This window comes from Apteryx rowi, unplaced genomic scaffold (assembly GCF_003343035.1).
Source record: "Apteryx rowi isolate R43461 unplaced genomic scaffold, aptRow1 scaffold_441, whole genome shotgun sequence".
Taxonomy (NCBI): Eukaryota; Metazoa; Chordata; class Aves; order Apterygiformes; family Apterygidae; genus Apteryx; species Apteryx rowi.
Genome location: NW_020450696.1, coordinates 115,608 through 128,602, shown reverse-complemented (window position 1 = coordinate 128,602; position 12,995 = coordinate 115,608). Strand labels below are relative to the sequence as shown.

At 39.4% G+C, this 12,995-nt stretch overlaps 1 protein-coding gene across 11 annotated transcripts in view; it reads left to right on the top strand.

Moving 5' to 3' along the window:
- Nucleotides 1-12,995, top strand: part of GBE1 (1,4-alpha-glucan branching enzyme 1) — a 124,701-nt gene that overhangs the window by 984 nt on the left and 110,722 nt on the right. The window contains exon 1 of one of the 11 annotated variants that reach the window (XM_026076891.1): nt 10,348-10,440. The exons of the other annotated variants lie outside the window; for them this stretch is intronic. Within the exon in view, the coding sequence (XP_025932676.1) occupies nt 10,436-10,440 (5 nt within the window). The 5' untranslated portion in view covers nt 10,348-10,435. Of the gene's footprint in view, nt 1-10,347; nt 10,441-12,995 lie in introns of those variants that run through there. 11 annotated transcript variants of the gene reach the window in all.

Genomic DNA, 12,995 nt, shown 5'->3' with positions numbered 1-12,995 from the left:
TTTTTTTTTTTTTAACTTAGAATTTAAAAACAAAAGTTTGGAGTTTTTTTATGGTGCAAGTTTATATATAGTATTTCATTATCTGTCTTTTAATAGGTCAAAATTATACTACTGAGCAGTGCTCTCTGTCCCAAAACTTTGGAAAGTCTATGCACATGGGAGGRAGGAAAGAGGGAAACTTGGATTTTTAAAGTATTTGGTATTTTTTTCCTACTGCACTAGAAATAGCGCTGAGGTTTTGCATTACTAGGTGTCTTGTTGGGTTCTGGCAGAGAATAATGGGAAGGCTACAGCTTGTAAAATGGAACTAAGAATTAGATAAACTATTAGGTTGACTTACAAAGCTCTTTCTCAAACTTTAATCTCTTAACAAGAGAATAATTGAGTGTTTTAAGTCAGGTTTCCTGGCAAGCATTACCATGGTAATATATGCAGTACTGTAAAACACCTAATTCTTACAGTAGGATGCCAGTGTATAGGAAGCAGCGAGTAGGTAGATCTGATTCTTAATAAAATCATTGATCAAAAAGTTTGAGAAGCCCAACTCTACCTGCTGTTTAAATGGGCATATTGTGGATAACAGTATGTTTGCCATTGGTGAGTTCTGGGTATAGGATGGTGCTGAACATAATGAGTTTTCCAAACTTTTATGACCAGTTCAGGTTCATCCATCTCAAGTGCAGGACCTGACATGATCTTGTTTGTGTCTAGTCCCTTCATATCCTGTGGACTCTGAACTGGTCACTTACTAGAAAATTATTGCGAAAATATATATGCTACTAATATGCTTTAACAAAAAGAAAAGAAAAAACTTCTGTGACAACCTGTAGTAAGCTGAATGTCTTATTCCAAGGCCAAACAGCAATTTTATCCATACTGATGTCCTGTGGATGTGCCTGGGGAAAAGAGCGTAAGCAYATGGAAATGCCTGTTGGTATCTCCACATAAGACTCCTCCCAGCTTCCAAGAATTGTAGTTCAAGGACTGTCTGTATTTCATAGCTCTAGATGCATTTTTTTCAATCTAGTGTTTTTACATGAGCAGTGCCCAGGAGAAAGGAGGTCTGCAGCCTAATTGCTTCTTGTGTGAAGAGCAGTTTTCTTTGGCATGTTTTGAACCACCAGTATGTTGGTCTCATTTTTTTGGTCTCARATTCTCATACTGGAAGAAGTGGTGAATAACTCTGCTCACCTTGTTGATAAAATCCTCAGTGGCACAGAGTTTTRAGATCTATGTTGCAGGCTGAAAAGTCCTAATGTATTTAACTGGTYGTTATATAAAAGCGTCCTACATGTCTTTGGTTCTTTGCTGTTTCCTAGCCCCTTTTGAGATGGGAATTAGAATTGAAAACAGTCTTTGAGTTGAGTACCCTATGGATCAATACAGTCACATAATGATATTGGTGCTGGCATAGCTAATGCTTCAGGTAAAAGCATGGTGCAAAATGAAACCTTTGAAACTCCAAGCATACATACGAAACAAAGCTGCACATGTTAATGCAGTAAAATTGAATTAATAAAGATGACAATTATTTTAAATGGTGACTTGAGATTTTTTGCATTGGTAATCATGCATTTGTGGAGGCCTGTGGTTAAATGATCCATTGAATCAGATGCATCCCACACATGGTGTAGGAAAGGCTGTGATGAAGCAGCCAGGGATACGTGCTGTTGAGTGGATCCATGTATTATGATTTGTCAACTGCTTACCGTGGCCGCATGAACATAATTAGGCCTGGAGGAAGAATTCTTAGCATATATGTGGTATTAGCAATTCTTTTGGTCTCTTTGAGACAATTTTCCTACTCTTACAAAGAGAAACTTAACTGTTCTGCAGTTGAGCGGTAAGAATGTCTTCATTGCTCTTACAGATACTGCTGGCCAGCTTTCTCTCTCTACCTTTGCTTCTGATTCCACCCCCCCCCCCCAAAAAAAAAATAGCATTTTTGGCTACCTAAATAGTTTAAACAACAAAAATACAGGTAGTATTTTGATTCACTGGGGGGGGGGCATAAAGCTAAAATTATGGAGATCTGGAGCTTTGTGGGAAGAGGAGGCAGTTTGTTCTTGACAAAGGGGTAAGTGGCTGCCATTGTGCCTCTAGCACCAGAAGTGTTTTGCTTGCTTGGATTAAGAAGCTTTGGGAAAGAACAGAAGTAAAGCATTGATAGCAGCCTTGATCAAAATACAATATGTGTGGGTACTTTTCCTGTGATAATCCAATTTTTTTCTTACAGTTTACAATGGTGTTAACTGTATTATTTAACAAAATAAGTAAGGGCTGGTAGCAGTTCTCTGACTTATAACTATCATACTGTGTAACATCTTAAAGAAATAAGAATTGGGGATTTTGATAGAGGATTAAGGACATTTGAGAATGAGAAACAGTTTTGAAACACTTGTGGAGACACTTACAGTATGCCTTGTACAAAAACATTTTTTTTAAAAACAGTCCATTTGTCTTGCTTATTAACTGTTTTTCTGAAGAACAGAGAGGAAATAGAAGTTTTAGGCTCTATTCCTGGCTGTGACATCAGCAAGTTCTTGACTCACCCTTTGGGCTTGAGTCTGTCTGCTGTTTTACCTATTGCATCATATTTGCAAAATTAGATTATTGCTAGTGGAAAACTGTTACAAATTTTGTAACTTTAGGCATGATTATTATACCATGCACAGTTAACTTTGTTATGATGAAATCTAAATTATCTACAGTAATTTTATTTGATTACTAGTATTCAGTGGAGATTCTTGTTAGTAATCTGTTTTTGGATCCAGTTGTCTTGCTAGATAAACATGAAAGCCAAAGGATTGTTTCAAGGAGTTTGCTGGAACAGTCGAAAAAGAACTAAAATAAGCACTGAGGAAACTCAAGACTGTTTTGATTGATCTCTATTTCTTTAGCAGACTGGCCTGTGTGATTGGTACAAGGAAACTTGCTGGCAGTATTCCCACCCCCTCAGCAGTTAACAGTGTTGGTCTGGAATGAGGACCCTAAAGTGGTATTTCTAGAAACTTAGACTCAAGGAATAATTTAGGTCGGAAGGGACCTCTGTAGGTCACTTAGTCTATTCCTCTACTTAAAGTAGGGCCATGATACTGGATCAGGTTGCACAGGACCTTGTTGGGTTGTTTGAATCTCTCTGATGCTGGTGCTTCCACAGCCTGTTCCAGTGTTTGGCTACCCTCACTGTGAAAATTTCTTTCTTAATAATGTGAATTCCCTAGCTGAAACTTTGTCCATTGCTTCTTGTCTTTTTTTTCTGTGTGCCTCAGAAGAGCCTGGCTTATTTTGTTGCTTTGAGGCTTTCCCCTTCTGCCTCCCCTCTCCACCCCTTTCCTCCCCCCACCCCAATAGCTTCTGGTAGTTTAAGACAGTAATTGGTTCCCCTGCCCTCCACTCACACACACTTAGCTTTTTCTTCTCCAGGCTGAGAAAACCCAGCATGCTCAGGCTTTCTCCATGTGTCACTGATAGTAGAAGACAGCCTAGGAGTAAGAGACTTGCACTCTCTAGAAGCCTTCGCTTGTCCTTGCTTACCTCTTYGCTGAGCAGGTGCAAGTCCATCTTGCTGGAGTTCATGTCCTGCCTTCCACCTCTCCTGCCCTTTGCTCTAGCCCTCCACCCCCAAAAAGGTGACTGTGTCCACATGGCAGTATGCCCAATACCCTGATCTTTGTATGGTTTTCTATTTTTCCTTTTATTTTGGGGGCAGGGAAAGGGGAGGGGTGTTGGAGGATAGACAGGCTTTGCTTGCATCAGTCCAGATTTTACTGTGTAATAAAATTATACTGATTCACATAGTGAGAATTACCAGATTCCTGGATAAAAGAAATCGGGATGTTGTCTCAAACTGAAAATTCTCATTTTGGTTTCAAGGACTGTCCTTTAAAACCATAAGACTAACCTTCTTTTAAAGTAAAATTTTCTGGTTTAGACAGCTGGCTTTCCCCCTTCCCCCCCCCCCCTTTTTTTGTAATAAAACCTTGAGAAGCACTGAGTAACTAGACCAAGATAGTTAAAATAACAAGAATAATCTAATTTTAATGTAGTGCTATCTTTTATTTTTTATTTTTTTAGGGGCTTTGTTTTTAACTGAATATGAATTTGTTGGGCGTGTGTGCGTGTGTATGTATGTGTGTGTATGTGTATATATATATATATATATATATATATATATATATAAAAGCTTAGCATAACCAGCACAGTTATTAAGCCACCTTAGGCAAGTTTAGCTTAGGGAAAGGTACTTCAGCCTCTGCTTGTGTGACTGTCTCTGTTCGTGAGCCTTAGGCCTTAAAAAAAAAAAAAATACACGGAGAGAAACAAAGCATAGGTGTTACCAAGCATCAATTTATCTTTGGGTTGTAATGAGAAGAATTGCGGTATCTTCCTTAACTGAGAAGAAATAAAAGATATATTTACAGTTTCTCTAGCTTACAGAGTAAATGTTTACACGGGTTTTGTTGTAGCAATTTAACCTGAAGAAAGGTCATTCTTAAAAGTATGAGGGGGATACACAGTGTTAAATAACTTGTCAGATTTCTGGCCTTCTCAGCCCTTTATTAACTCTTCCTTCTGCTGGCTTAATTTTCCATGAATATCCTGGTAGGTGAGGAAGACATCCTAAATCTGAAATTAAATCTGTTTAAAGTTCTCAACTGCTGTGTAGGCTCTTTAAAACTTTAATAAGACTCTGTTCCCATTAACTCTTTCTTAATAGTTACTGTTAATTACTCCGTTCTAACAAGCAGACCTTTCTGTTATTTTGAGATATGCTGTGTCCTCAGGTATACATTTAAATTCTCTAGTTCTGACAGTTCAGAAGAGACTACCTAATGCAAGTTCTAAGATCATTCAAGTGAAAACCGGTACCCACTTTTAAAAGATATTTGTGGCTTTCAGGTCTGTTTAGACATGAAGTTCATTGCCAGAAAGAAAAGGTGTTTTCAGCTTACATGATATATTCTGCCTCTGAATTTTTAAACTGTTCTGCCACGTAAACAAAATGAGGACAACAACATGTGCTGGGGCTAGGACAAGGTGGTTGTCATCTTGCATAACTTTGTATCCAGCCATTTAGATGTACTTGCTGCAGAAGTAGGCCTGATATTACTACTTTTCCATTTGTATGAGATATGTGTAATCTTGGTTTGAGGGTGCTTTAAGCCCCAATTAGCAGACATGGTCAAGGCGATCTACTTGACCTCGGGTTTCACTTTGAATGTTTGATACTAAAACCTAACTTTTTTGTAGTGAAGCCAAATCAAGCCTTGGTATTACTAATGATAAGCTGACAGTGCTTAATTTTTCTTCTTTTAATATATTCTTGTCCCTCTTTGTCGTGCAGTGCTCAAATCAGAGAGTGATTTGTAGTGTATTTCACAGATGCCCTCATCAGAAGTTCTTGCTGACAGGTACTCTTTGCTGTCATCTTCAGAACTGTGTTTATAAGTAGCTGGGCCTGAATATAACTTAGAAAAAAATATTGCTCCCCCAGTTATTGCCATAGGTCCAAGTGAAAGGAAAAAGTGTCGCTGAAATAAAACACCTCCCTGAGTTTAGGACTTCAGCACAAATTTTGACATTCACATGGGTGTGTCTTTGCAGTGGACATAACTGGTTCAGTCTTTTTAATGGAGTTATCCTGCAAGCGTTGCCCTTCTCATTATGGATGACTTCCAGGCTTTGCTTCCTTCTGCCATGGCTTTAAAAACAAAAACAAACAATCAAAAAAATCCAGACCTCTATCTGAACCTTCAGTTAACATCCATTTAGTAATGGATTAAAATTAGATGCTTTCTGCAGCCCTCCGTCAGAGGCTGATCCTTAAACTGTTGTAACTTTTTCTAGTGTGTAGATCTGAACAGAGGGAGGTGGTTGATGTCATTGCAAGGCCACTCTTGATTAACTTTGAAAGGTCATGCGATCAGGAGAGGTTCCTGAGGACTGGAAAAAAACAAATGCCACTCCTGTCTTCAAGAAGGAGGATCCAGGGAGCTGGTCAGCCTCATCTTTTTCCCTGGAAAGGCGATAGAGCAACTAATCCTGGAAATCATTTCCAGACACTCGAAGGACAAGAAGGTGGTTGGGAGTAGTAGACATGGATTTATGAAGGGGAAATTGTGCTTAATCAACCTGATAGCTTTTGCTGATGGAATGATTGGCTTGGTGGATGAGAGGAGAACAGAGGATGTTGCTTATCTTAACTTTAGTAAGGTTTTTGACAGTCTCCCTTAACATCCTTATAGACAAACTGACGAAGCACAGGCTAGGTAAGTGGTCAGTGAGGTGGACTGAAAACTAGCTGAGCAGCCAGGCTCAGAGGGTTGTGGTCAGTGGCAAAAAGTCCAGGTGGAAAACAGTTACTAGTGGTATCCCCCAGGGGTTGACACTGGGGCCAATACTGTTTAACATCTTAATTAATGACCTGGGTGTTGGGGCAGAGTGTGCCCTTAGCAAGTTTGCTGATGATATAAAACTGGGAGGAGCGGCTGATAGACCAGAGTTGTGTTGCTCTTCGAGGGATGTTGACAGGCTGGAGAGATGGGTAGAGGAACCTCATGAAGTCCGACAAAGGGAAGTGCAGAGTCCTGCACCTGGGGAGGAATAACCCCATGCACTGGTACAGATTGGTGGTGACTGGCTGGAAAGCAGCTTTGTAGAGAAGGTGCTGGTGTCTTGGTGGACAGCAAATGGGACATGGGTTAACAATATGCCCTTGTGGCAAAGGAGGCCAATGGTATCTTGAGCTGTATTAAGAAGAGCATTGCCAGCAGGTCGAGGGAGGTGATCCTTCCCCTATACTCAGCCCTGGTGAGGCTGCATCTGGAGTACTGGGTCCAGTGCTGGACTCCCCAGTACAAGCTGCAAACTTACTGGAGTGAGTACGGCGAAGTGATTAAGGAACTGGAGCATATCTGATACAAAGAGAGGTTGTGAGAGCTGGGACTGTTCAGCCTGGAGAAGAAAAGGCTCAGGGGGATCTCATCAATATTTATAAATATTTGATGGGAAGGTATAAAGAAGACGGAGCCAGCCTCTTCTCAGTGATGCCCAGTGACCCGACAAGAGACAATGTTCCTAAAGTGAAACGCAGGAATCTCCATTTGAACTTAGGAAAAAAACATTTTATTCGTAAGGGTGGCTGAACACTGGAACAGGTTGCCTAGAGATTTTGTGGAGTCTCCATCCTTGGAGATAGTCAATATCTGACTGGATGGGGTTCTAGGTGACCTGCTGTAGGTGACCCTGCTTTGTGCAGAGGAGCTGGACTAGATGATCTCTAGAGGTGCCTTCAAACCTCAGCTGTTGTGTGTGGTGTGGTGTTTTTTTTGTTTTGCTTTGTGAAAAGTCAGCCTGACTCTGGACAGGAGGACAGCTAGCAGTGTACTAATGGCTCGAGGCATCAAACTTAATCTTTGATGCCACATCTGTTCTAATCCAAAGACTGGGATCCCTAGATCCTATTCCCTATTGGCAATCTTGGGACATAAGAATGAGCGCCTATAGAACATGGAAGTGTTCTGAAACACTTTGTTTCACAATCTAGGTGCTTTGGTGTGAACAAAGTGCTTCCCTAAGAAAAGAACTACCTGAAATGTGGTGCAGGGACCTACTTAAGTCCTGACCACAGAGTTTGGGCTACCATAGTTGAATGGGTGATTAGTGGGAAGGAACAGGCTTCTGGTCAAATTCCCTCCTTTGTTCTTTGTCATATGTGGTCCTATCATTGCAAACGATGTTCGGGGGAAAACGGAAGTCTGTGTTCCTCCTTTCTCTGACCGCCCAAAGTTGACCCTGAGGTGTGTGTGGGGTTTTGGTTGCAGAGAGGAGGGTGGTTCCTTTAACTATGTGTAGTAAACCACTCAAACTGCTCAGAACTTGAAACAAGAATCTACTTTAAAAAAAAAAAAGAGAGAGAAAGAAAGCCCTAGTGGTAGTGTTTGCATGGAATACTACTGTTCTAAATTGTTTGACCATCTGTGATATGTGTTTTCCCCTAAGTGTTTTGTTAACTCTCAAGTGTTGTTTAGGCTAAARACTTGTATAATTTAGTATGTATTTTTAGTCTTTTACCTCTTAGAACATAATTGGTTCAATTAAAACCATTAATGCCTATGATATGATTGCATTTTTATGGAGTTACAAACTGGTACTGARAAGTGCTGTCTTGGGTGTGAGCTGCAGTGAGCAGTAGATTTTCAGTGAAGCATGGATTACCAGCTTGACATAAACAGTGATGTTGCTGCTCCAGTACTCTGGAATTACAGTAGCAATGAGGAGATACATACATGGGCCAATGTATATCTAGCATATGCATATCTGGTTTTAGTTCCAATCAAAAGATTAAAGCCAACATTAAGATAATTGTCTTAATAGCTGCTGGCCTTGCAAAAAGGCAGGAAAGGATTAGGATATTAAGTGCTACCTAAAAAATTGATTGTAGGCCTCTCCAGTTATACTACATAGAGTTAGTGTGTCTGAGGAAGTTGGGTGGGTTTTGAGCTAAATATGCCCAGAGTTTTAAAACAATAGGTTGTGTGATCAGGAATCTAGTTGCTGTCCACTTGCAATAGTGAGGAGAAACTTCGTCTTACTGAATTCTTTAAATTTCAGTATTTATACATGATTCTTGACTACTTTCAAGCTGTAAAGAAGGCATTCTTATTCTTCAGGACTTTCTTAAATTGGCATCCTATCTCATGGATGCTTTTTTCCCCCTTTTCAGTTTCAATATTTATGTATACCTACTTCTCTTTCCTCTCAGTCTCACTGTTACCCTCTACTTACTCCCACTATCCCTTCTAATTCCAGCTGCTCCTTCATCTTCTGCCTTTCCACAAAAAAGGCTCCTGTTCACTTGGGTAGTGTCAGAGATCCAAATCCTCTCTTGCTTATCCTTCAGTTTACTTTGTACTTCTGAAATTTTGTTTCTTGCAGTTTTTCATTAGCTTAAAAAGAAACTGTGTCTGAAGGCAATGTGTGAAGTGCAACAACATCAGGGCTTTGTATCTAAAATGTTTAAAACATGAGTTTTCCTCTGCAAGAAATTATTTTTCTGCAAAAATGTTTTTTAGTCGTAATATGTCTGCGTCTTCTCCAAGTATCTCACAGTTTATTTGATGTTCTTATAGCGTCTCATGTTAACAAGTTGAAGGTCACTTATTACTGATAATTCCTGGCCATGCTGCAAAGAACAGGCCTCCAAGCTTCTCGGAACAACAAAGTCTGCTTGGCCTTGTGTTGCTGTCGGAAACCCCTTACCAGTGAAAGTTATCTGGACATCATTTGTGATTTAAAATCTACTACTGTAGACCCTTGATGTACCCTCTCAGAATCCATGTCTGAAGACCTGAATGACCCAGGTCAACTAGTTTGTTTGAAATATTTTTTCACATAGCTGTACATCTTGAAATTCTGTTCCATTAATCTGGATATTTCTAATGCTAAATTTATTTTAAACTATTCTCTTCATGTATTTAAAAAAGTTTTTACAGGCATTTCTTTTTAAACGTGTAGCTCAAATCCTGGTGGCTAATATTAATAGAAGGTGGTGGTAGCTATAATGCTTTTTATTTGACACTCTCCTCCTTTCTCTGGGGCTGTTGCCCAAACACAGCGTATTTCTGGTTTCCATGTGCTTTCTGTTCTGGTATGCTGTGTTGCTGGGTTTTGCACCAGCATGTCTGCCATTGTGCTTTGCACGAGAGATAATACTCAATGATTTTACGGAGGGTTATGAAGTTCTGGAAAGGKGGATCTTTTCTTCCTAGTATAAGAGGTACCCTGCTGGGAGGTTATGCTAAGTTCAAGCCAGATCAAGATGCTAGATCTGCCAAAGGAATTAAGTGATGGTCAGTGACACAAAATTAACTTCTAGGTGCTTGGTTCATGGAATAGAATATGTGAGTTTCAGCCCTTAACTGAACTAGTCTGTATTCATAGAGTAATTTGTCTCCATATTTGCATTCCATAGTCCTTAAAGTGAGATTGGAATCCAGGGGTTCCCACTTCCAAGTTATGCTGATGTGAGGAACCAAAGTAAAGATGTTGGTTGTGGTAGGAGTTAAAAAGGGAAGAAAACCTTAAAGTAATGCTTTAGGTCAGTATAAATTTAAAGAATATCAATATTCCTCCCTAACCCCCCAAACAAAAACAAACTTCTTGTTCATCAAAAAAGACTTTTAGAAATGTAGATAAACTAACATATGCAAACAGACTTATTGGTAATGAAGAGTGTCAAAATACTATTGCTAGGACACACTACTTGATCAGATTCATTTTTCTCTTTTTCTGGCACACATTTAGATTCTAATCTTCCTTTGCACTTTTTTTTTTTCCTTCCAGAGAGGGAGCTGACAGACAGGACTCTTTTAAAAGAGCCTATACTGGGACAAGAAGAGGGAAATAAAATTTTAGTGCTGATCAGAAATGGATGGAGTAAGTTTATTACAGCTGGTGTGGTATTTTTTTCTTTTCTTGACAAAATAATTCATTAGCTAGTCACTCCAAGCTAGTCTAGCTGTGGCGACCGTGTGTCTGTGGAGGCAGATTGCTGTTTTGAGGGCACTGTTCTTGCTTATGGGTTACTGATAGGCAGACTGTATGCATTTCCTGGATATGTGCCTCTAGTCACTCCCTAGGGTCACACATGGATGCGGTGGCATCAGCTCTAAGTTTTTGGCTATATAAGCACTTGATAGGACACTTTGGAGAACAGGCAGGAGTGCGAGGGGGAACTGTCTAAAAGACTTCTGCTTAAAATCATGCTGAGTTACTGTATGTTTTTAATGAAAACATGTGTGCTACCACAACTGTTGGAAATTGCCCACTTAGAATGAATTCATTACATAAACATTGGAGCCTAGTAGCACTCTAGCAGTTTTAGGGTATCCTGCTTGGTCTATAATTACTATTCCAGAAAAATATGGGTCTCATAAATTCTGTGTTACGTATACTAGGTGTAAGCAGGTATCTTGGATACTTTAGGCTGTCTAAAATGCCCCTGGACATCTTTGTTTAGGCCTTACCTTTTCACATCATTGCATTTAATATGTATCGTGGTAGCTATACACAATATAAATGTTCCTGATATGACAGGGATTTGTAAATGCCATAACTTTCTGGTCCTGAATTAGAGCTGTTTAAATGTAATCCCTTACCTTTATATCACACTTGTTTTTCCATATCTTTGAGTAAATAGATTCTTGAGGTATGCCATTATACTGTTGTCTCTACAGGATTTTGCTGAGATGTTTTCATGCCAGAAGGCTGAAGAAAAACTCTAGTACCTATAACTGTAACAGCAATAACATGAATTTACGCTGTGGAAAAATCATTACAGAGGAGTTAGTCATTAGTTTTAATATGCAAACATTTTGCTGTGAAATCTTTTGGCAGAAGGAAGCATTTAGACAGAGTATTCAAGTTTTCACTCTTGGATTCTAAAGAAATTATAAATCCTTTAGGAGTCAAAGCCTTTGTTCTTTACAAGCCAAGCAATCTATCATATCTTTCACAATATGCATTGTGATTGGACTGACAGATCTGTAGTGTAGGTTTTCTGGCTCAAATCTGCTAAAGATGTTTAAGAGCATTCTTTCATTTAAGTCATTTAGTTTGTTCACTTGTAAATGAGTCCTTGCTTTTAAGAGTGATGAACTAAAGTAGGTGCCACTTTTTTGGTCTGATGTTTAAAGTGTATCCAATAGTTCATTGTACCAAATATGTAGATCATTACCAATTACCAGTCCATTCTGAGACTTCTGCAGAAGCTCTTCTTGTCAAATGCCACACTCCTCTAGGTAGTTCCACTCGCGTTTAAAGGAAGTGGTGTTGCACACTGCCTTGGTGTGACACCTCTTTCTCAAGAAAACTCGGGCAGCATGCCAGTTGTGAATACTGGCATGATAGCTTGGTATTCCTATCTGAGCAGCAGCAGTATTTCCATATAGAAGCATCTGGGAAATACTACATTTGAGGGCTTGGGGCAGGGGCTGGCATAGAGGTCTAGAGGTGTTAGAGCTGTTCTGTTTCTGCTRGAATTGCCTCTACTCTTTTTCTCATCCTATATTTCCTTTTTATAGGAAAGAAGGGAACAGAGACAGCCAAAAAAGACACATTTTCCTCTTTTGGTATCTGTCTGGACTACAAATGTTTTAGGAGAATGTTAAAAGGTAGTAGATGACATGGCAAAAATTCTACATGCTAAATGAGCCAGGTAACTAAAATCTAGTGTCTGAATAAACAAATCAACCTTCTTGGTTGACTGTGAACTCTCAAAATGAAACTTAATCTCTGGAAAGATCATGGGTTATCATATCTTTCCAGTTCAATACATGGATATAGTTTGTATTGAAATATTTCATTGATAAGTCTGAGCAAATCAGTGATCTACAGAAGTAAATGATACATGTCCAGCACTGCTAATGGCTTTGGCTCCATGAGCATATTGTGAAGTTTTCCAGTGCAGAGTAGTCTGTGGCCAAGCTTTTTAGCTTATTTCAATATTAATCTGATATATTTCATAAATTTTTCCTTCCCTTAAAAAAGGGGAAGTGAATTTAGTAAAACATGTCTCTAAAAATAACCAGCGTAGCAATAATCTTCAATTTTTCATCTTGCAAGTAGCATGGTATCTGTACTATCTTCTCCCTTTGGTCCCGGTTTCAGGAGAATGAATGGTTGCATTTGCTTGTCCCCATTTCCTCACTTAGGCTGTTACCCTTTTTGCATCTTTGCTTCTTTGTTTACTTGTTTGCTTCTTTCTTGCCACTAGCTAGCAGTGATTTTGAACAACGGTAAGTACTCTTCTTTTCATTGACAAGCTCCAAAGGGATGGGAGATAGACTACAGTAAGGCATAGCAATTGGATTGCCTTCTTTAATTAAACAGCAGCAACGCTCCCCCCTTAGACCATGGATACAGACTGAAGAGGCCAACGTGGCTGCCCGATGCTTTATTGCCTATTATGTCAGGAAGTAAGGGAGAAAGCC